Raw genomic sequence first — 23,880 nt, 5'->3', positions numbered from 1 at the left:
TTTTAAGTATAAATTATTTTTCATCATAAACCCAAACTTAGCATTAAAAAAAATCAAACTGAAAATTTCATATCAATACGTATTTACTTAGAAGAGTAAGTTTATATAATATTACAGAAATTATTGAAAATATTAAATTTTTAGCCGCTGACTTTATTATTTACCTGTTTCAATTTAACTATAATATAAGAGTTTATAGGTTAATTTTTAAAGTGAGCTGGGATTATAGATTTCCTTTATAATTTAATGATTCAAATTATGTATATTTTCTCTTAGTCTCTTGAACTTTAATATATTTATTTAAAAAAAAAAAAGGGAAAAAATGAAACCCGTCAATCAATTAACTACATAGGTATATCCATTAAGATTCTCCAATAAATTTTGCCATGTGTTTACAATAAAGTTGAAATCTTCAAAACTTAATCAATACAAAACCCAAGAATGGACAAGATCCAAGGGCTGTGGAACCTTGGAGTAAAAGTCACACATCATAAATCCCATATTTAATATAATAATCAAAGCTAACAAATCACACATTGTGTCCAAAAAATCTTATTTTCTCTATTAATATAATATAAAAAATTTATTATTTAATTTTTATATTATAAAAATTTTTACTAATTAATTATTAATTTTAAAAATTATATTAAAATATATTTAATATATTAAAAAATTTATTAATTAATTTTTTTATTAATTTTAATTATTAAATATCGAGAAATGTCTAAAATAATATTGATTAAAGAATTAATTAGTTTAAATTTTATAAAATTAAGAGAACAATTAATAAATTTTATTCATATTATAATAATTAATTAATAAAATCTTAATGTGTAAAGTAATAAATGATTGATTAGTAAATTTTTTATTATTTCATAAATGTTTAATAAAATTTTTTAAATTAATGAACTAATTAATAAGTTTTACTGAATCTAAAAGCATTAAATAATTATTTTTTATAATATATATATATATATATATATATATTTGATAAAGCAGTGTAGTCTCTATTTCCTTATGTAATTTGAATTATAAAAATTCTATAACAAAAACATTTATAATTTTAAATAAAAAAATTTAATTTAATTAAATGAATTACATATAAATTTTATACAATATATAAAAATGTCAAATGAGTTACATTACAATTCATAAAATTTATTGGATATGATTTTTATTATTAATTTTATATCAAAAATATAATAAATTATATTATAATGTGTGATAAATGTTATATTTAAATATGGTTAAAAAATTTAAAATTTTACTCATTAAAATTTTTTTATAAATTTAAAATATAATTTTAAAAATTATTATTTAATTCTTATAATACGAAAAAACTCAGTATTTTGATTTTAAAAAATATATTAAAATATTATTGATATTTTAAAAAATTTGTTAGTTAATCATTTCGTTAGTTTTAATTATTAAATATTATAAAAAAATTTAAAATATTTTTGATATGAAAAAATTAATTAGTAATTTTTTTAAAAATTTGAGAGTAATAAATTTTTAAAAATCATATAAATTAAATAATATAATATTTAATAATAAAATTAATAGACGAATTAATTAATAAATTTTTTAAAATTTTAAACACATTTTAATATATTTTTTAAAATCAAGCCACGAGTTTATTTTGATCATAAAAATTAATAATAAAATAATAAAAGTAAACATATTATATGAATTTTAAGAGATGTAGTGTTCCGCTTATTAGAAAATTATAAAAAATATATTGAAATATAATTTATTATATATATATATATATATATATAGGATATATAATAAGTAATTATATTTAATAAAATTTATTTTATAATATAAAATTACAAAAAATAATTATAGTTAAAGAATTTTAACAAGTGGGCAATGCTTTACTCATTTAATGAATGATGTTGGTGTACATTCATTGGAGAACCTAATTTGTCATCTTCTTTCCAATAATACTTAAAGCTTCTAATTCCCATTACCCTTTTTTTTTTTTACAACAATGTGAGAATCAATTAATATCCATGGCTATAGTGGACCTTCATTAATTGCATCTACGTAATTTCTAAATTTATTTGAGATTCAAAATTAAAAAAAAAAAAAATTCTCAGCAATACTTACCTGAAAACGAATTTACACATATTTGTAAAATAAATAGAAATACATATAAAATTTTATATATCGTTAATTTATTTATTAGTTATAGTTTGGTAGGTATATTTAGGGTTTTGGTCCGGAGTTTAAGATCTCTGAGTCAATGTCTCATGACTAAATAAATAGATTCTCAAAGTTATCTCCTGTCCACGTGTGGCCCTATTCGCTTGCCGATTTTTTCCCCTCTCCAATTAATCGCCACGCTATGTCGACAAAATTTTAGAATACTATGCTCAGTTAAACATAAAAAGGCCGATTAAAAAAAAGCATTCAAATGACGCTAATTTCTTTTTTTTTTTAAAGTTCATATAAAAATGAGTGTATTTAAAAATAAAATATTTTTATTAATAATTAAAAAATTAATATTAACGGGAACACGGGTTTTGTTTCGCTTAACATAAAAAAGAATTATTAAAACTTTTGCTAAAATTGAGAACCCACGTGTAAATGAGTTTCTTCAAGATCCATGCGAGGGGGACATAGATGATTGTATAAAATTACATAAAGAGGGATGGTAGGTGAAAATGAAGCTAAAAATAACGTCCACATAATTTAGCCGGAGTGACGATGGTGAAATAATCGGCGATTAATGGAGAAATTTGGCGCGATTGAGAAAAGTGGGGCCCAACCAACTGTCTCTCTCAAATTAATCCAGGTCTTTGTAAGTTGTGCCCAAGCTTTTTCCAACACGGATCCACCACCTTTTGCAATTTTGCGTTGCTCACTGTTTTGTTATTTCCCATTTTACCCTTCGTTATTATTTTTATTACCTCATGGATATCAGTTTTCTTCTCCTTCTTGTGAATTTGCCCTAACGAGGTCGTTGAAATGAAAATCTGCATCTACAGCTCCGCTATGCAACAAGTTTTTCTTTTAGAAAATCTCAGGAATAAAATATTTCATGACATATATTGGAAATTGAATGAGATCAACAAATTATTTTTATCAAGAAAACTAACAAAAAAAAAAATTTTTTTCATGTGCTAAGGAAACTTTATTTTTTGAAAAAAGAAAAAAAAATGGGGAGAGGGTTGTTTAGTCATACGAAAAATATCAAGGTGACAGACAATTAACAGAGAGAAGCAGCTCACAGAGGAAGACAGAACAAAACCAAAACCAAATAAAGAAAGCTTTGTTTGCAGGCCCCTCATTCCCTGTTTTTTCTTCTTCTGCTTCTGCTCAAACCCATCTCCTGCACGATTGAGCTCAACTCACCATTTCTCTTAATTCTTTTTTCCAAACCCATCTTTCCTTTTTTTCTCTTTTATCTGAATTCTTGATTCTCTTCTCTCAGAGGAAAAGGAGAGATGAAAAAGAGAAACACTTCAGTAAATCCCCATTCCAACTTCTTCATCATTAGTTTGGTACCAAACTTATGTTTCCTTTAACAGTTTTATGCTAAGTTGTCAGCTTTAGTCACTATCCTTCACTATTCTTTATCAAATTTATGCTTCTCTCATTCATTTCTTTTGAAATTTAGCTACCATTCATCTTCATCAGATTCAACAGGCATGTATTGAACCTCTGTTTCTACTTGTCTTAAAATTGTTTTAAGTTTCTTCTTCAATTTCGAATCTGGAAACTTTTTGCCTTGCCAGTTGCCACTCTTGTTGCATACACAAATGTCAAGTATAAAGTGTGATCTCGTTCCTCTAATATGCTTTCTTTCTCTTCAAATCTTATTTGGAAATTCATATTCTACACAACCCATGAGCTGTACGGACACCACACGACTATGCACATCGTTTTTGGCTTTTAAACCCCAAAAGGACCAGACTTTAGCAGTGATCCAAAGCATGTTCGATGTGCTACCCCAAGATGTAGCCGTAGAAGGCAATGATCGGGGATACATATTCATCAAGAAGAATTGCTCATGCTTGTCCACAACAAAAGTTTATGCCTCTAACACTACGTATACAGTGAAATCCAGCGAAGGTTATGTGTATGACATTGTGATCGACGCTTATGATGGGCTTGCTTTCTTGCCCAATACTACTAGATTAGCGAAGGTTGGTGCAGTGATTTCATTGAGGTTGTTTTGTGGATGTTCAAATGGGCTGTGGAATTACTTGATGAGCTATGTGATGGGCGAAGAAGATACTGTGGAGTCACTGTCAAGTCGATTTGGGGTTAGTATGGATAGTATTGAGTCAGTAAATGGGCTAGGGAATCCCGATAATGTTACTGTTGGGGCTCTGTATTATATTCCCTTGAATTCAGGTTAGTCTTTTGCTGCAATTTTAACCTTTTTTCTTAATTATATTGTCTTTTAATTGTGGAAATCTGAATATAGGCTTAAGATGAGGTAGCTTTTTACTTTTATTTTGGCATTTTATATGTCATACGAGCCTTTTTGAGTTGTTACTTTGTTTGCTTTTGATAAGTGGACAAGAAGTTTGGTTAAAGACGTTAAGAAAATTTGTTTGATGAATTTAACGGTTGTATTTGTGAAGTTGGACCTCGAGCTGTCGGCAAAAGGGGCAGCGTCCCACCATGGACGCCCTTTTTATTTGTGAAGTTGGAATGCCGCCACTTGAGACTAAGTGCTGTTATTTGAAAATGTTGAGATTGGTTTGAATGATAGGTCAGAAGGCAGAAATGTGGTTCAGAGAATGTGATTCTTGGCTCTATCATTTCCTCAACCCAAAATTTTAGCTTACTTGATTCTGCAACCTCCTATTTAGGTGCATATGCAGATGAGCTTTGGGGTTGAGTTTGCTCTGATATGCAATCTTAATTTTCTTATCAGACCATCACTAGCAGCATATAGTTACATATAGTTTTTGGAAGCAAATTGTCTTATTTTGAATAGACGGACCTGAGTTTTATAATGAAATAATCTCTCGATGTTTGATTTTTGACGGCGAAGTTTAGTTCAGTTCATAAACCAGATAGCAACATTATAATTTATGCATTAATCTTACCTGACAAAAATTTCTTTCTTTCTGAATAGATTATTGTATGGAAAGTAACAGTTAATTTGTAGTTTGCAATAAGTTCTTCTTTGTAATTAACTGAGAGAAATTTACTCCTCTTCTTTTAATAACATATGGCTCAACAACTGAACTTCTTTTTCTGGTAAAATTTTTGTAAAAAATATATTAGGCAGCTATTTGCTTATTTATCTCCTCCCCTTCTTCCCCAGTTCCTGGTGACCCTTATCCTGTGGAGAATGACATTCCCCCTAGTCCTGCTCCAGTTCCTGAACCTTCTTTTGATGGGTCCTCAGGTATGGGTTTTTACCCTGTGATCTTGTGCAAGTTATAATGTACTAATGCCTCTTGACAAATATATATAATCATGCACACAATTGCACAAGAGATTGAGCTTTCAATTAGTTGTGTATTTCACTGGTTTTATATAGATAATGACAAGTGTGCTGGAATTTAGAAAAGAAAAAAAAATCATAAGTTTAATAAATGGAGGTTATACTGGTGAAATTATGGAAAGAAACTTAATAGCACACCGTGCATTGCATATCGATGGAAAGAATTAACTTCATCATGGTAAAGAAAGAAAATTACTTGTTTTAAGTACTGATTACAAATAAATGGCAAGTGCCAAAATCCTGTTAGTTTATTAATATTCTTGTATATTGACAAATGCACGTCTCTGTTGAGAGATTATTGAAATTAGAGGCATTGACAGTAGACTTCATTCCAGTTTCCTTTTAAGCTCTATGTAATATTGAAATATTGGTTTAAATTTTACGGACACTATTTGGGTCCCTGAGCTTATGATTTTCCTTGCTTTTCTAATTCTCAATATTTTTTTTGTTTAAATTTCCAGGGTCACTCCTCATATGTCATTTTGTAACCTGAAATGCCTTGTCTATGCAGAAAATCCACCAAAGCAGAAGGCACAAGTACCATATGGATGGATCATAGGGGGTCTTGGGATTGGTCTTGCACTAATTGTATTTTGTATATTTATTTGTGTATGCTTGAAGTCCTCTAGCTGCTGCTTTTCTAAAGCTCGAGGAGATCATGCTAAAGACCCTGACGGCAAGGTTTCTCATAGGTTTCATACTCTTCGTAAGCCAAGTTTTTGTTGTGCTTCGGGAAGGTATACATCTGGTAAATCTGGAGAATGGAAGCAAACCGATGGAGAGTCTAGCAGCTACCAGATTACTATACCTAAAGGTACACTAGTCTGAAAGGGTTTGATTCTGGGAGCTTTCAGTATTAACTGTTGCTTTTTCAAATTTTTGGTGCCAGTACAATGTTTGTTCTCCTATTTTAAGTTTTAGATTTATGATTTTACATTCTTATTCACAGCTCTCGGAACTGAAATGCTTGATGTGGAGAAGCCTGTGGTTTTCACATATGAAGAAATTATTTTTGCAACTGATGGATTCTCTGATTCAAGTCTTATTGGACATGGAACATATGGTTCTGTATACTATGGCCACCTTCATGACCAGGTTTCTACCTGTTTCTTTGTTTCTGAGTTTATATCATCAGGCAAACCAATTTACAATGTTCAAAAAAAAAAAACACTTTTCAGGAGGTTGCTGTTAAGAGAATGACGGCTACAAAAACTAAAGAATTTATGGCAGAGATGAAAGTCTTGTGCAAAGTCCACCATACAAATCTGGTAGTGCTCTTTGTAAACTGAAGATTTACCAATGATTCTATTAGTTTGCAATCCTGTTGGTTTCAATTATTTGAAGCTTGTGTTGGTTTAATTTTGTCAAGGTTGAATTGCTTGGCTATGCTGCCAGTGATGATGAGCTCTTCCTAATTTATGAGTATGCCCAAAAGGGTTCACTTAAAAACCATTTGCACGATCCTCTGAATAAGGGTGAGTTGCTTGTAAAATCTTTGCTTGTGCTTAGAATAAAGTGCTCATGGTTGTATGTCTGCCAGCTGTTGCAGTGTACTTGTTTGGATGATTTATATTTCTTGAGCTAATTTTAAATACATTTTGAGTAGTTGGGAGAGCAGTATATAACTATGCTTTTGATGGAGATACAAGAAGTTTGGGAAGACATCTGAAATGAACTTACATTTCAGTCTGCAATATGAATATAAAATGTTCATGAAAAAACGAGTCTTGACATTATAATATTATAGAGTATGAAGGACTGTATTATTCAAATACAGCATTTGGTGATGGATTTTGCTTAATGTTGAGAATGAATTGGTATGGTAATAATGTGAAATGCTTGTGTTGACATTGAAAAGAAGAACAGATAATCATGTTGAGAAGAACTCAAATCACTGTAGCCTACAAGGTGCAATATACCGTGATTAACTACTTTAAAAGGACAGGAAAATGCTTTCTTTAATCTATATATTTAAAATGTCCAACTAGTGGCATTTATTTGACAGTTAAGTGCTTGTTGGTTGGACCCCCGAGCTGTTATGGTTTATGCACCCATGACTTGTTTATATGACACTAAATATATTGCAAATGGTATTTGCTTGAAGGACATTCATCACTGTCGTGGGTCATGAGGGTCCAGATTGCACTTGATGCAGCTAGAGGTCTGGAATATATCCATGAACATACTAAAACACACTATGTTCACCGAGATATCAAGACAAGCAACGTCTTACTCGATGGTTCCTTCAGGGCTAAGGTTTTGACATATCATGATTTATCCTGTAATCCTAACATATAATGGTTTATTTTACAAAGTCTTTTGCATTTAGATTTCAGATTTTGGATTGGCAAAACTTGTTGGAAAACCAGGCGAGGGAGAAGCGACAGCAACAAAAGTTGTTGGTACATTTGGTTATCTGGCTCCAGAGTAAGCAAATATACTTATCATTCGGGTATCATGGTATAGTGAGTCCACCTAGTCTGAACTTTTAGCATTGCTTCATTGCAGATATCTAAGCGATTGTCTTGCTACAGCCAAAAGTGACGTTTATGCATTTGGTGTTGTTCTTTTTGAGATCATATCTGGGAAGGAAGCCATAATACAAACTGAAGGTGCACTTAAAAAAAATCCTGAAAGACGATCGCTGGCATCCATTGTAAGCTCCTCTTTTGCACAAATACTGCTTTATAATACATAAGAACCACCAAAACCCCAAATGTTACTCGTAACTCTATTTTTGACTTAAATCTTTATAATTTAGACTTGCAGTGTTAAAGTCGAAGGCAGAACTGTCTCTAGTAGACTCACTGAAAAAATTCCTGACGATAAAATGTTTTTATGATAACTTTCATCCCTGGAGATAATTGTAGCAGAAAAGAAAAAGTTAGGATTAGTGGTCCCAGTTCCCATATTTTATGGATTGTTGTGTTCTTTACATCATTGTTGAAGGAGGTGCTCTATTTGCTCTTGCAGAAGAATATGTTTTCCATTTCTTTCTTGGTGAAATGAGTTTCTAATACTCCGTGTATCAGTTTATTGTTAAAAGTTATTGATTGAATGCATTTTATTAAACAAATATGGAGTGTAGACTGATAGGTTCAAAGGTTCATAGCTCCTAAAGTTGGGGTTTTCAGTTTAGGTAAAATGGAAGAAGTTGAAAGGTAATTTGAAGTGATCAATAATGACTTAGTGTATTGTGCTTGATACTGAAGTATCCACATGCAATGTTAGAAACAATACTAAAGTATTTTCCAAATGCTGTTGAAATTACAGATGCTAGCAGCTCTTCGGAACTCGCCAGACTCCATGAGCATGTCAAGTTTGAAAGATCACATTGACCCTAATATGATGGATTTATATCCCCATGATTGTGTATTCAAGGTACATTTTCTTTCACCTTTGCTTGTGTTTTAAATCTTAGAGCAGATTGGCTCATCTTGCATTTGAAACTATAATTAGCATGTAAGCCTGCAGCCTTTTTAAGGAAAAAGGGAAGGGCTCAACTATTACATTACTTTATTTGCTAAAATCTGAAGGCAAAGGCCCATGTAATCTTTCAGTAACTGATTTGAAATAGTTAATCTGAATAAAAAGTAAAGAGATTATTCTCCTCGAGGACAATAAGAAATGAAAGCCCACCACAGGCTGTTCTGGTTGCCGGAGATTCTGGCATAACTGTGATTACGAACAAGTCCTATGGCGAATGGCTGCACGCACGAACCATACTATAACAAAATAGGTGAGTAAAATCATAGCTGAAATTTACCAAGACACTGCTGTTGAATTTAGTTCAAAAAGATAATCACAATGCAAGGATAATCATCTAGGTCTTACTGCAACATCAAAATCTTAACATCTACTGTTTAACGTTCCTCCGAAAACTTTAAAGCTTTTATATTTGGAGATATGACTGCATACAGAACCTGATTTCATTGTGTGAGTAGTTGTAATGGGAGCAAAATTTTGCTACTATTGCTTTAAATGTTGTGGATGCTTATTTTTAAATTGCATCTCGAAGTGATATCAGCTTTTTAATTCCTTTGTTGATGGATGTGAATGCATAGATGGCCATGGTTGCAAAACAATGTGTGGATGAGGATCCCATCATACGGCCTGACATGAAGCAAGTTGTGATTTCACTGTCACAGATCCTTTTAACCTCCATTGAGTGGGAAGCGACTCTTGCAGGAAACAGCCAAGTATTCAGCGGTCTTGTCCAAGGAAGATAGAGAGACTGAGCAAGCTCCTTCTCGTCAAACCCCACACTCCTTTGTTCTCCTCCCTTTTCCCCTTGTAATATTGTAGTTACCCATATGCATGGTGGCACCAAGATAGTGATATTCCAATGGAAGTGGTAATGTAATAGTGGTGATTGTCTACCTTTTCCTTTTCTTCTTCCTCCCTCCTGTTGATTTTGTACACAGCCTTTTTTTCCCCCGAGTGAAAATTTTTGATGTAATATGAAATGTAGTTGTAGTTAGAGACTTTGTAAGAGAGAGTTTGGTAGCGTATGACAATAGCATATTTTTCTACTTATTTTTGGCTCCTGTATTTTTGGAGTGTACTGAGGTAAGAGGTAATGAAAAATAAGGTATCAATTTTTTTTTATATCTATTATTTTGGTGGATTAAAACTGAAGGTTTTGAAATTCTTAAATAATTTTGCCGCCTTTCAAAAATCTTGCATCTAAATAAGATAAGCATATGCTTTCAATTTTTTCTTTTCTGAATCAAAGCTACTATTTTTGCTTAAAAACACATTTACTTTTTTTTTTTTACCATACAAATTAAATGTTCTAAACAAGGCCGGAATGGACTAAAGGTACATCAAGAGAACCTAGTATAAAGTCCAGATGTTTACTACGATTATATAAGTTTCTAATCCTTGTTGTTCGGTGATTTGTCTGAGAGAAGGCAATTCAATGTTTTCTGGTCCAGTTAAGCCCCTGAACCAGATTGCTATCTGTGAGATTCAAAGCTGGAACTGGCTCCGAACTTTATACGAGGGAGGAACCAAACCAGCCATCATAGTTGCGGTTTCAATCTTATTCAAAAATCAGACCTGATTGACCAATTCGATCCCAAATTTGACCAGTCCGATTCAGACTGAATCAAACCGTGGCCAGGGCTACCTCAATCCATCTCTGCATTTCTGAATTTTACACATTTTCAGGTATACAAGCGATGTATAAAGCACTTGATGATGTAAAGAGAGCTGTTCGTCAAGAAGCTGTTAGGTGCCAACAAGTATGGTAGTACTCTATATCTTTATTACTATAGCATGAAATGATGGAACCCACATATTCATCATCAATGGTTTCTGTTAATTGTCAAAATAGGACATCAATTGCATCAAGAAATCTTCATTTCTGAAGAGCAAAAGCACTCTCAGGTCGGGTCTGCAAGACAAATCTGTTGACATGAGTATGTTTTTCCTCAACATGTCTCAACAGTAAATATCAGACAACTGTAGTCGTCTCTTATGAGATTCTCAACTACTTTTGGAATACAAGTTGGCTGCATAATTTTTTTATAGTACAAAATCAATAGCAGTAAATTACTTTATCGACTAGGTAATGCAAATGGAATGATATTTATATAGAGCTTACAAAAGAGGGGTGGGGGGGTGGGGTGGAAGCATTGTTTAGGGCATGGCCATCCGTTTAGAGTTTGAAACCAGAGCTTCCATTTGGTCTCTGGGTTACACCTCAAGCAGATTAAGCATGCAGAACAGAATAAGTATACCAACCAATTCCATCTCAATTACATAACAAAAATAGGATGAGGGGCAAAAGAACCATAAATCGAAGTTCAAAACATTCAAAAAAACAAGATATGTGAAAACACAACAAAAGTTGAGGACAAAGAGAAACGAAGATTTAACTGTTATTTTGATTAACCTTAAGATGTATACAGTACATCAAAACATCAAGCCTTGACGAACTTCTCTACACCTTCATTCTTTCTGCTTTTTTATGGTATTGAAAAAACCTATTTCTACTAAAACCAGCTACATCCTGAACATGTATATTTCGGATGGTTGGCATGTACACGGGCTAATATTTCTTACTTTATTTCACTGCAGCATCCACATAAACAGTTTCCTAAAGTCACCTGCAACACCAACTCTAGAAGTTCAAAACTTCCTCCTATTGCAGCACTTGCATTAGGACCAATCAATCAGACAAGTCATCTTCAGCTCCACCGGAATGGTCAATACCCTTGCCTTTAGCAAGCCTCCGCATTCTTGCAAGGGCATCATCATCATCATCTGACATTCCCATCCTTGAATTCAGGATATTACCTCTTGAATTTGAATTAGCCTGAAAGTAAAACCACGTCAAAGGCATTCAGGCAGAATATCCAACATTGATTAATAATATGAACTTCATATGCTACATGACCATACCCCTGTATTCCTGATTTCTATTGCAGCAGCAGTTGGTCTGTTCCTTACTGTTATTCTTGATGGTGGTGGAAATTGCTCTACCTCATCCGCGGACCTTCCCTCACTGGCTCGCTTTTTCCTTAAATTAATCTTTGTGGGAAGAGGCTGCAACATGACAACAAGAAGTGAAAATCATGTTGGCAAATCCAAGGCATGTGATTTGTTTGGGAGTTGGGGCCGGGGGAGAGTTGTTAACAGATTAAACTTTTAACAAATCCAATACAGTTCCCACCACATAGCGTGCTGCATCCTCGTCTAATGAAACAAGGAATGTTGTTGGGTCATTAGCATCATCACCTCGCACCTGCTCAACACATCAATCAGAAAATTTTCATGAGGAAGTTTAGTAAAAGCTGGCTTGCTAGGCAACACCAAAAATTTAAGGCACTTACATCCCAGTTGTACTCACGAACCCAGTTATATGAAATATCCTCATTTTCATCATAAACATCCTTTGACAGCTAAAATAATAGATGACAAATAAATAAGCCAGTGATAAATATTGAACTAAAATAATAATGTTTCAGAACTGCAATAGAGATGAGTAGAAATGATATTTGGAATTTCATATAAAAAGTATATACCTCATTAGGGTTAGGGGCCATGTACGCTAAAAATTTTTCCTGTTTAGCTGGATCTGAGCTAGATGTGACACAAGCTTTCATAATAGCCTGGAACCAAACATAAAGGATGTTGCATTTGTACTGCAAAATTAACTTTTGAAAAGAAAGTAACATGCGATGCGAATTATATGTTCAAAGAGAAGCAAAGGTTCAAGAATAAGCTTAATTATCTGAATAAACTAACAGTGATCCTAATCAACACAAATATAAACCTAAAGTAAGTTTGCTTCTCTGACAAAAAAAAAGTGTTTGCTTCTCCCCAGTTTTAATTCCATGGATTATGGATATTACAGATTTGACTTCTACTTTTGCTGCTTATGTGCAATACACCTGCTAATTAACTTACCTGTGATTCACAGGCATCACGAACAGATTGATCCAACTTGCTATAGGATTCTGAATCAGCCGTAGGAGCATTATCAAATGTCACAGAGACAAATTTATCTTTGTACCTGTTAAAATAGCATAACAAGTACCCAACCAAAGTTCAATACTTAGATGCAGCACAATATACTATTTAATAGTTCTATAATTTAGCAGGACATCACCCAATTACTGCATGAGGAACTTTTAAAATCTCATCCAAGAAATGCCATGAAATTGTGTATGAAACACAGAAATAGCAAAAACTATTGCCTTTTTGTGCATAAACCTCCTGTATATTTAGCATTGTGAAGCTATAACGTCGAAGGATAGAAACCTGTCCAAGAACAGCTCCAATTGACCCCCACATTGCACATAATTGGGAAATTTATCCAGAAGATATTGTGCTTAGCATACAAAAATATTCTCTTGAAGACCAGCTTGTACAGAAACTATCCTTCTTAATTTACATTGGCTGAGGACCAGAACCAACAAATTATTGCTCACTGGTAATGGTGGTCCTGTGTTAAACCTGATTTCATAACCATACCCACATGATTTTCCATCAGCACAGGCAATGTTTCTTGTGATTTATTCTTGTTGTGCACCAAACAGATCTTGTAATTACAGTGTGACTTGCTTAAAAGCCCAGTGAGATACTGAATAACATGCTAATAGTAAAAGACCCAAAATTGTTCAAAATGTTTAGGAAAGGAATAAAGGTGATACAATCAGATAGACATGTCTACAACACATTCTACTACATTTCAGAAACTTATTCCTTGCATCCCAGCATACACACTACAAGGAACTAATTAATTCCAGTAGGCACAATATAAAAGCATCAACCTTATACCTAGCAAAATCAGGTAGCAATGGCAAAATTTCAACGGGCCTCAAATTTTTATTGGTTGCATGGACAGGGGGTAACTTGCTTGCTTCAAAAGATGCTTCAATTTCCTTGATTTGACTCTCTCTGAAAAGGAGTTAATATTCTCAGAAAAAAAAAAGAACAAAAAGTGCCATTACCATTTTCCCTTTCCATCATTTTCTATAGACAAGCTGAATGAAATAGCAGAGACCTGTTATTGAGGTTCTCCAAAAGGTTACGGCCTACTTTACTTTCTCGCAATTCTTTTGCTTGTTTTTCAGTAAGGGACTGCAAAAAACAAAAGCATTTGAGTACAGCAGCTCTATCAGCAACTAGCCAATTAAGTGACAGAGGTATACTAAATCCAACCTGCTTGGCCGATTCCATACTTAAAGGAGATATATATTGAGTTTTCACCAGCCAAGAAACACCTTTATCAGTGGGCCGTTCTTTTTTTCTTATGCCATCTCGTTTTACGGGGGTAACCAATTCATCATCATCACGCAACAACTCCTCATCTTCCGGAGCAAGAGGTTGCCTAACCTTAGGTGGACTAATAAAAAAGAGGGGACAGAGAAGATAGTCAGCTTTGTCACACTGCATAAACTAATAAGAACTAGAAAAAGAGGAAAAAGATAATGAGGGAGGGAGAGAGAGAGCAAGAGGATACTTGTAGACACTGAGATCAAGCAGGTCAAGCGGTATCCCAAGATCTGGCTCAGTATACAGTTGAGGCTTATGCATTTTCTCCAATGAGGTGATTGTGTATTTTGTAAATCTGCAAATAAAGATAACAGGATGAATAATAACTGTTTTCTAATGAAAGTAAAGCACGACGTCAGAATATATCAGAGAACACAGGTAATCAAACTCTTCATTTGAAAGAATTTGATGTCAAAATTCTTGCAGAATCAGCCTTGTAAAAATAACAGTAGAAGCTAAATGTTTAAAATATTATAACCGTAATTCCTAATACGTAGAAAACGAGCAAACTCTGTACTTGTTTCTATATCATCATTTACTTGGAGTTGCCAACATACACAAATTAATTGAATGAATAAAGGCCTACATGCTACATGTACATACCGATCTTTATCTCTCTTCAGAGTCATGAACTTTGGTTGTGCACTTGGATCAGGAAGTTCATTCCGGAATCTTCAAAAATCATACAAGTAAAAGTAGTGTCAGCATTGATAGTAGGCAAGCAACTTTCTAAAATGCAAGAATACCATTCCAGATGCAAATAACTTGCCTGCACAATGGATCACATAGCAGAATTAACTAAAATGGGGAAAACAAAATGTAACTAGTAACAAGATACAATCAATCAAGAAAAGCATTAGTGAATATCGGTTTATCTTTCAAGGTAAACATGATTAGAGAAGAAATTCAAAATCCACAAGGGATCAGCCAAATCCAGAATGCCCAATTGCATATAAAGTATGTTGTAGGTATTATCCAGCAATTCATCCACCCATATAGGCAGCAGTGTCATATTGTCCAACAGTGTTTAATTCCATCCAGAGGAAGCATTAAGAAAAACAACAGAAAATCAATTTAAGATGTATTATGTTAATTAATTCCTATATTACTATTTTTTTACTAGTCTAAGCAAGACCTGAAATTACCTAATTTCAAGACGATGAATAAAATTGTGAAAACTTTGCATATAGACTTAATTCTCCTATACACAGCATCAAACTATCACTAATGAAAAAAGGTGTTGTACTACTAACAGTGTCAGCTGAGCTATTATCAATTTCTATCAAAGCAACATATCTATGCTCCAAAATAACCCCAAAAAGCTCCACTGGCGATAATTTTTCCGTTATTTTCAAGGAAAGAGATGGAATTAATTGACTATGGGTGCTTCTAAAATAAGTGAATTATTGTTAAATCCAGATTTAATGTCGAAACACTCACTTCATTTTGCATAAGAAAGTTGTTGGCTTCTTCAACCTATTCTCAATCCTCTCCCCACCCAGTAATGGAGTTGCCCTCCTATCCCCCATACGGGACCCAACAATAGAACCATGCCCCTTCTGAGAAGATAACAACTGGGTCTTCTGCAGAATTGTGTTCTGAGATTCTTTCAACTGCTGCCTATGCTTACCCTCTAACCTTTGCTTCTCAAACTCCTTTTTTTTCCTCAACCTTCTCTCCTCCTCTGTTTCCACCCTCCCTGATGGTCCATTCCCCTTCTTGCCCCCAGGCGGAACTGGTGGCTTCTGCGGCTTTTGTTTGACTACACCACTATGACTTGAATGCCCGCGTTCTCTCCTTACCTCAGGCACCGGTTTGCCTCTTTCTGTGATGCTATCCTTAGGAGGAGGTGGGGGTGGGGAGCTGGGAGGTGGCGGGGGTGGTATTGAAGAGCTAGGAGGTGATGAAGGGGGTGGGGGCGGAGGAGGTGGCTGCATTGGTTGCTGCAATGGCTGATGACCATACTGAGAATACTGTGATGATGGGTAGTACATAGGAGGTGGTGGTTGCTGTTGGGCTGGAGCTGCTGGTGGCGGAGGTGGAGGTGGGTATGATGATTCTGGTGCTGGGGGTGGCGGGGGTGGCTGATATGGATACTGTTGGTGAGGTGGTGGTGGTGGAGGGGCAGGTTGTTGAGCATGCCGAGGAGGATAATGTTGTGAGAAATTCTGCTGGGTAGGAATTTGGGGATAGTTTTGGGGGAATGTAGAGGAAGAAGCTGCTCCAGCTGGAGCCATCTGAGAGTAGTTTTGAGTATACTGATTAGGTCTCTGCTGTTGCTGTTGCTGTTGCTGTTGTGGTGGTTGTGGGGGCGGCGGGAAAGTGGATTGTGGAGGAAATGGCCTATATGAGGCCATTGTGAATCAACTCAAAAATCTCTAAAATCAAAATCTAGCCCCAATTCTCAAGTTCTAAGCGACAGAACAAAATTCCCAATATTGATTTTCCAAAATGACAGCTAAAAACGAAAGAGAAAGTGAATTCCCACTACTCCCTAGCACCTATGAAAACGAAAACTCACTAGCCAAATCTACCTGGAACCTAAGGAAAAAAACCTAGGATAGAGGAAACTCAAATGAATCATGAAGATTTAAGCTTTCGAAAGAGGTCATGAATGATTTGGATATCTAATGGACTGCACATATATATACACACACAAAGGCGGAGAGGGAGAATCTGATCGGAGAAAGAGAACACAGATTTGGTGCTTTGGATCCGGTTGAAGGGTAGTCTCAGCTGTAATAGGCAATGGTGGCTTTCCTGAAATTTATCGGAAAATTTCCGCCGAAACGAGTCAAGCACCTGACGACCTGAGTTCAATTTTGGCTGAACTCGGCATCTCGGATTTTGTTTTCTAGGTTTTTAACTTGCGCAGCCAATATACAGTTATTTTTCTTAAATATTTTTTTTAAAAAATTAAATTAATAAAATTAAGAATTATTATATTATTGATTAAACTAGCAATTAGCCAACCTAATATTTCTTTCTTAAAAATAATAAAATTTTGTATGCTTTTTTTAGAAATCGTAATATTTATTAAATAAAATTTCTTTATTATTTTATTAATAATTTAACTATTACTTAATATATGATCCTTAGACTTTTTATATTATGAAGTAAGATCATATCCTGAAAAATAATATAAATTCAAAGTCTAATATGCTTCATTCAAGTAAACCGGCTCAATAAATCGAACTGACTATGCATGCGAATCTATCGATAAAAGTTTAATTTGGTGATATGACAAGAGATAAAAAGAGCAGACTCAGTCATCTCGCTGCCCTCTCAACACGTATATCAACAAAAATTAAATAGTTGTCTGATATGAATGAGTACTTTAATCCATCCATACATACGGTATAAACGACAAAAACATATGACATTATAATAAAAAAGTAGTTATACATCACTTGTAAATAAAAAAAGTGTAATTTTTTCAAACTAAATTTAATTATTATAAACTTTAATTTCTAGATTTTAGAACATCAACTTAATACATTATTTAAAGTATCAAAATATTATATGAAAAATCTATGGCCTACTATGGCTAAATAAAATCAAATAAACGCAATTTTATATACAATTAAATATATTTATTAAAATCTAAATAATTATATAATTTATTTTAAATCTATTTTCATATTTATAAAATCCACTTTTATTTATATAGTTAATCTTAATTAACTTATTATATGTAAAATTAACTACCTAAAATTATTGATGTAACATATAATTACTCATCAATCAAAAATAAATTATTTTACATTATATAATTACTAATAAGTTTAAAAGAAATTTTGATGATGAATTTTTTTTCTAAAATTATATGTATATCTGATGATTTTAAGATTTATATTTTTTTATAAAAAATATATTGTTGTTCAAAATATGAAGTTCATGAAGCCAAATATATATATACGAGTTATTTAATATAAAGAATAAGTGATTTAGTATTAAAATTAGGGTTATTTAAATTATATATGAAACATGCTTTAAGCCAATATATTTTTTAAAAAAATAAAATTTAAACAAATCTATGCAGCGGAATCACGACTATATCAAACTCGGTTAGTATTATGAAAGCTCTAATAAAGATAGAAAAAAAAAATAATTATATGAAATTTTAATATTATGAACAAAATTAGACAAATAATGTTTTTAATATTTTGTAAAAAGTATTTTTATTTATTTGTAGAAAAGCTTACAAAAATAATATATTAGTTTTTGAAAAAAAAAAAAGAAAAAAAACCTATAGACCAAGAAACCGGTTAAATATTAATATTGTGATTTAATATATTGGTGATAAAGGAAGGAAAATCCATAATATGAATAATTGAGAATTTACTGAAAAGCGATAATTATTTGAAAATTACCAGGGACCCATTAATGGACGGCCCCACAAGAATCCCAGCGAAAGGGCCCACTGCGTTGAAAGAAGGCGCGGAAAAAATTGAGTCAGTTACATTACTACGTATCCTCAGCCTGCATGGGTTCCATTTGCCATTTGCTTATACTACGTGTCGTTTTAAGCCTGCTTTTGACCCGCCCGTTAGTAACTGTTCAAAAGTTATTAAATTCATATGAGTCCTAAAATTTTGAATTTTTATGTAATTGTAAATATTTGAAAATGTAATTTAATAAATGATTTTACCACAAAAACGTCTAAAAATAAAGAAAATAAGAACATAACACCCATGCAAAATTACTTTTAATTTTAATTAACTTTTATATTTAAATTTTTATTTAAAAGAAGGTATAATAATTAAATTATAATAAATAAAGCCATGTAATGAGAGAATTTTCACTATTTATCCACAATAAAAATTCAAAATAAGTAATGATGACTGTCGGATTTTCTTCATTCTGAACGAGGCCAGATTCAAAAGGGGAATAATGACTCAAAACTCTTCAAGCCTTCCTTAAACCGATCAACTCAGCATCTCAGGTCTCGATCCAGACACGTCAGGCCGGATGGGTTATCCGTGAGCTCAGACCAAGCAAAAAGAAACTCAGCCTAGTAATGTGATGTGAGGGAGAGGAGCTGGTCCAGTCACTTCGTTGCCCTATCCGCACGCGAGTCGAAGGAATTAAATAGCCGTCTAGCGTTGAGAGAAGATCTAACACGTCTATATGTACGGACCTGCGTGACATAGACAGGTAGCACAATAACAAGAAGAGGAGAGACAGGTAAAAAGGGAGAGAGTCTTCTTCTTCCTTCTTTTGACTGCTTCGGACTGGGCTCCATATCTTTTTACTTTATTTTTCTCTGCAACTCTGGCCTATCTATACTATATTTAGTTCATGAATCTGACTTAAACGTCGAACAATCTCCACCGAAACATTTTTGATAGACGCCTAACCATCTTTACTTATTTTATAGGTTTTTTCATCAAATCGAATATCCAGAGACTCATGTGATAGACTCATATAATGGAGTATCTATCACGGAGTAAGAGAAAAATTAGATTTATCAAATAAAACTAAATAAAAATTATATTTTAATTTTTTTTAATAATAAATAAAAAGTAGCTTCTAATTATTTAATAGATGGTAAGTAGAAAAGATGAAATTACATTAATTGAATGATGTATATATTTGTTTTTTTTTTAATTAAAAAATAAAATAAAATAATTTAAAGGAGAATCTCAGATGATATAATAGGGGACCCCACTGCCAACTAGAATCCAAAGAAGAGGTCCACGCAGTTTGTAATTAAGGTAGAAATGTTGGGTTACCAAAATTGCATTGCATGGCTTCCAAATAGGCATTATAGAAAAGACTACGTGGCATTTACATTTCTAATTTGCCGAATAAAGATGATTATCATTTATCCATGGCTTCTAGATGAGCATTATAGCAAAGCCTACGTGGCATTTACAGTTGTAATTTGCCAAATAAAGATGATTATCAATGATTTAATACCATAGATGGCCTCTCAAAATTGGCAGGGTAACCCACAATGAATCTCAAAGCATTTAATTCCCAAATATGACTGTAATTTCTCAATTTATTATTATTATTATTAATTTATTTTACATGTTATTGGCCTCTCAAAATTAATAGGGTACCCCACAAGAATCTCGTAGGATGTCAGCAACGCGGAAAAGTCCAAGTAAAAATGGCATGGCATGCATTACTTCCATTTGCGTTGTGTGACATTCAATTTTTATATTCTTAAAAATAATTTCAGCCACAAATTTACTAAATTAACTATAATTTTTAATTATACAAAAAAATTACATATTAATTATACATATATTTTTTATTATAAATTATATAATTAATAAATATATAAAAAAGATTATAATATTTTTACTAAAAATTATATATAATATATTTTTAATATTAATATTATTATTGTTTAAATATTCTATTATTTTAATGTTAAAAATTTAAAATTATTTACCATTATAAAATGCAATTATAATTTTTTGTGTAATAAACAAAATTTGAAAATAAAATCAAAATAAAAATTGAAATCGAATTAAAACCAATTTAAATTTCTTAAAATCAAAATATAACCCATTGAATTTTATTTTCAGTATGATTTTTAAAACTCAAAAAAGCCAAAAATTTAATTCCGAATTCCGATTCTTAGTTAAAAAAATATATCAAAATTAAAACCTAACATCCCTATTTTAATTTTTAACTTCGTTTTAATTTGGCAACTGTGATTATAAATGTATCTTTATTTAATTCCACATATCTACATGAAAAGTTATTTAACATATATTCACATTTAATTATATCTTATTTTACATTCAAATTTTATAAAAAAAATATAATTATTAAATATTTTTCATGTCTTCCATATTTTAAAAAATACTTATGAATTATGAGTATGTTTCATTTGCACCCTTAATTTGGCAATTTGTCAAAATGGCGATTTAGCATTTCTAAGTTTAAAATTAATGACTTATTGAAACTTTTGGTAATGGACTCATTTGTGTCTATCTTGTAATTGTCCAAGCCCAAACAATTTCTTTAATTTTTTTTTTGGGGGTTTCGTATTGTTATAAAATTAGGGCCTTACATCGTCATTCTCTACCGGGCATCGGCGTTTGAACAAAAAGAAAATGGGCCTTAACAAAGTCCAGCATGCTTTTGTTTTTCAACAGATCCTGAAATTGCTTTTACATCATCCTATTACATGTAAAAAATTAATATATATATCTTTCCATTTTTAAATTTAAACACTTAATTTTTATATTTTAATTATATAAAATTATAAATCTCTCCATTTAATTTTTCGTTAGTTATTTTTAAAATATTAAAATAATATATAGCATATTTTAATTATTTATTTATTCAAAATTAGCACTTGTATTCTTCGATTTTTAAAAAATAAATAATTTAACCCTTATATTTTAACTTTATGAAATTAAAAAAAAAACATATTATTTTCACAGAGTGACATTCAATCTGACAAGAGTCAATTATAGAGATTTTCTATAGAAGAATATATATGTTAATTTTTACATGCCTCAAGGATGTAAATTTTTTTTTTTTTCATAATATTTACAACTCGGTATCTCATAATATTTGAAAAGGACTTATTATAACATCTGTAAAAGCACTGAAATGCGACACTATAGCCTGCTAAACCCAATAACAAAACCCTTCCATATCAGGGCGGCTTATTGGGCTTCCAATAGCAAAACATTTTCAGAAATACGTAACCAGCCATCTGTTCTTCCACTCAATTTCTTACTTGGGGCGACATGCAGTCTGAGCAGGCCCAGCTTGTCTTGCTAGCTGCATTAATTAGGATAAAAAGATTATTAAAATATATAAACTTACAGAATTTTAAGTTCAAATACATAAAACTATAAAAAGTTCCCATCATTAATGAAAATAGCTAGGGATCAAACACCTGAAAATAGGCCTCAAGCTTCTTTTTCAATGTTGCATACTCTTTCTTGAGTTGTTGGAATGTCCTAATGCATCTGCTTTTTACAAGGAAACTGAACACCATCAAAAAATTTGCACAGTTTTTATGCATCTAATTGGTAATGAGCAAAATAATCCTTGGCAGTTCAAAGTGGGAAAAAATAAAATAAAAAAAGCGATTATTACCCTTCTCCGTTGCCTGCACTGCAAAATTCCCTAAAGAGAGTGCACTCAGCTTTCACCTTTTTGGCTCCAATGCTGCACCCAATAGTAAAGAATAGGTATAAAAAGATTGTTGGGTTAAAGCCAACACAGAATATACCTGATGATACCATTTAAATTAATCTATATAAGTAGTTCTTAATAATTATTTTAGTTTTGCATCTCCCCATTAATTACCTTGAGCTACTTCCCTTGAATTGATGCATAAGGCTATCTAACTTGTTAAAATCAAGAGGATTCCTCTCCCTGCATAGACATAAGAAAGATGCCACCTTTAAACACCATAATTGCCTTTTTACTTGCTGGACTAGACAATAGAAAAGATAAGAAAACAGAAGTTTTGGATTTAAGAAGGGAAAGTTTTCAACTGACAATGCTTGCTCTATGCTAAGGATTAGTCTAGCTGAATCCCTGTAGTGCAATGTGACAATTTCCTCCACAAAATTTGGATTAGCATCATCTTGAAGTTCCTCAAGCTGAAGAAATTGCTCATCAAGAAAACCCTGAAAGATGGTCACCCATTTAAATTTCAATTGCAAGCACAAAAAAAGGGCTGAAAAAAAAAATCTAAGAGGGGAATGGGTTGAGCAAAAAATTAAACAAGCATAACTGTAATAATAGCTCATGTGCATTTATTTTAATTTATTGAAGCACATATATGCATTCTCAAAAGTGCCCACTGTATTTTCTTTGTTCTCTATCCTTTTTTGCTGTTTAAAGGGGAAAAATGTCATGATCCTAGACGCACTTGTAAATATATAAAGAAATTGAAGCAAATAGTTTCCTATAGAGAACTTGTTATATTTAAAAAAAGTTTTAAAAAGTTTTCTCGAGAAAATTTGAAATCGTGGAGTGGGATTTTGCAACTTATTTAAAAATGAAACAGGATAACTCTTGCTTCAATCTTGGATATGCAATAAATAGATACAAATATGTGGCTCAAGGCATGGACTGGCTATTAGTAAAGTTAAGAAGTGAAAACCTGATCAAACAGGGACTGCCTTGAAAGAATAACTTGTCGATGCAACTGGTTATTTCTTTCCATTATTCAAAAATGCAGTGTGAGAGAGAGAGTGATAAGAGATGAGAAAGAGAACACTTGCAAGGTTTGAGTAACAATGCAATATGTAAAAGGCTTTATATAGAAGAGAAGGGAGAGATCTGTACTATGCCAACTTTCTTCTCAGAAAGAGCAAGAGCTGGGAAGAGAAAGCAGGATCCACAATACATGTAGACAGGTATGAGAATTGTATTTTCTTTTAATTAAGATTCGAGATTCTACTGCTGAGAATACTTCAAATTTATTAAAAAAAAATCTTAAATGCATCATTTTAATATTAGGAAATATATTCTCATGATCTCGACGTGCATAAATTGATATGACTATGAGCATGCTCTGAGTATAAATACTGATAAAAACATATAAAAGAAATCACAGCATACCTCACATAATATGCAATATGATACCATGACATGCACTTGAGAACAATGACAACATATCACAACCC

At 32.4% G+C, this 23,880-nt stretch overlaps 3 protein-coding genes across 6 annotated transcripts; 1 reads left to right on the top strand and 2 right to left on the bottom strand.

The window, feature by feature from the left end:
- Positions 1-3,243: 3,243 nt before the first annotated feature.
- On the top strand, positions 3,244-10,081 carry LOC110612829 (lysM domain receptor-like kinase 3). 2 transcript variants are annotated; one of them, XM_021753646.2, is made up of 11 exons: positions 3,244-4,365; positions 5,291-5,374; positions 5,985-6,287; positions 6,423-6,568; positions 6,652-6,741; positions 6,843-6,948; positions 7,578-7,729; positions 7,803-7,900; positions 7,982-8,129; positions 8,747-8,854; positions 9,538-10,081. In XM_021753646.2, the coding sequence occupies exons 1-11, from the start codon at positions 3,768-3,770 to the stop codon at positions 9,700-9,702; spliced, it is 1,998 nt and encodes a 665-aa protein (XP_021609338.1). In that variant the 5' UTR covers positions 3,244-3,767; the 3' UTR covers positions 9,703-10,081. The 2 variants fall into 2 exon arrangements, with proteins under 2 accessions (XP_021609338.1, XP_021609339.1); XM_021753647.2 differs by lacking the exon at positions 5,291-5,374.
- Positions 10,082-11,327: 1,246 nt separating this feature from the next.
- Positions 11,328-17,115, bottom strand: LOC110612927 (protein PAF1 homolog). Of its 2 annotated transcripts, none has more exons than XM_043955832.1 (12): positions 15,701-17,115; positions 14,864-14,932; positions 14,448-14,555; positions 14,147-14,330; positions 13,989-14,065; positions 13,763-13,882; positions 12,890-12,995; positions 12,505-12,591; positions 12,313-12,381; positions 12,153-12,227; positions 11,882-12,025; positions 11,328-11,795 (listed from the first exon to the last, which is right to left on the bottom strand). In XM_043955832.1, the coding sequence occupies exons 1-12, from the start codon at positions 16,615-16,617 to the stop codon at positions 11,649-11,651; spliced, it is 2,103 nt and encodes a 700-aa protein (XP_043811767.1). In that variant the 5' UTR covers positions 16,618-17,115; the 3' UTR covers positions 11,328-11,648. The 2 variants fall into 2 exon arrangements, with proteins under 2 accessions (XP_043811767.1, XP_021609480.2); XM_021753788.2 differs by having other exon boundaries at positions 12,153-12,224; positions 15,701-17,114.
- A 4,568-nt stretch (positions 17,116-21,683) lies between these two features.
- LOC110614060 (histidine-containing phosphotransfer protein 4) lies at positions 21,684-23,549 on the bottom strand. Of its 2 annotated transcripts, none has more exons than XM_021755523.2 (6): positions 23,355-23,549; positions 22,745-22,875; positions 22,550-22,618; positions 22,337-22,408; positions 22,134-22,224; positions 21,684-22,015 (listed from the first exon to the last, which is right to left on the bottom strand). In XM_021755523.2, the coding sequence occupies exons 1-6, from the start codon at positions 23,415-23,417 to the stop codon at positions 21,968-21,970; spliced, it is 474 nt and encodes a 157-aa protein (XP_021611215.1). In that variant the 5' UTR covers positions 23,418-23,549; the 3' UTR covers positions 21,684-21,967. The 2 variants fall into 2 exon arrangements, with proteins under 2 accessions (XP_021611215.1, XP_021611217.1); XM_021755525.2 differs by having other exon boundaries at positions 22,134-22,206; positions 23,355-23,536.
- Between the last annotated feature and the right edge of the window lie 331 nt (positions 23,550-23,880).

The sequence above is a fragment of the Manihot esculenta genome, chromosome 4, assembly GCF_001659605.2.
Source record: "Manihot esculenta cultivar AM560-2 chromosome 4, M.esculenta_v8, whole genome shotgun sequence".
Taxonomy (NCBI): Eukaryota; Viridiplantae; Streptophyta; class Magnoliopsida; order Malpighiales; family Euphorbiaceae; genus Manihot; species Manihot esculenta.
Note: the sequence above shows the minus strand (reverse complement) of the source record. Positions and strands in the feature narration are given on the sequence as shown.

Coding starts and splice junctions, on each gene's coding strand:
- LOC110614060 (XM_021755523.2), bottom strand. CDS start 23,417: ATGGAAAGAAATAACCAGTTGCATCGACAAGTTATTCTTTCAAGGCAG. Junction 22,225..22,336: donor AGTGCAGGCAACGGAGAAGG/GTAATAATCGCT, acceptor GATGGTGTTCAG/TTTCCTTGTAAAAAGCAGAT. Junction 22,016..22,133: donor AGCTTGAGGCCTATTTTCAG/GTGTTTGATCCC, acceptor TAATTAATGCAG/CTAGCAAGACAAGCTGGGCC.
- LOC110612927 (XM_043955832.1), bottom strand. CDS start 16,617: ATGGCCTCATATAGGCCATTTCCTCCACAATCCACTTTCCCGCCGCCC. Junction 13,883..13,988: donor TTGGAGAACCTCAATAACAG/GTCTCTGCTATT, acceptor ACTCCTTTTCAG/AGAGAGTCAAATCAAGGAAA. Junction 12,382..12,504: donor TGGCCCCTAACCCTAATGAG/GTATATACTTTT, acceptor CTATTATTTTAG/CTGTCAAAGGATGTTTATGA.
- LOC110612829 (XM_021753646.2), top strand. CDS start 3,768: ATGTCAAGTATAAAGTGTGATCTCGTTCCTCTAATATGCTTTCTTTCT. Junction 7,901..7,981: donor TTTGGTTATCTGGCTCCAGA/GTAAGCAAATAT, acceptor GCTTCATTGCAG/ATATCTAAGCGATTGTCTTG. Junction 8,130..8,746: donor GACGATCGCTGGCATCCATT/GTAAGCTCCTCT, acceptor TTGAAATTACAG/ATGCTAGCAGCTCTTCGGAA.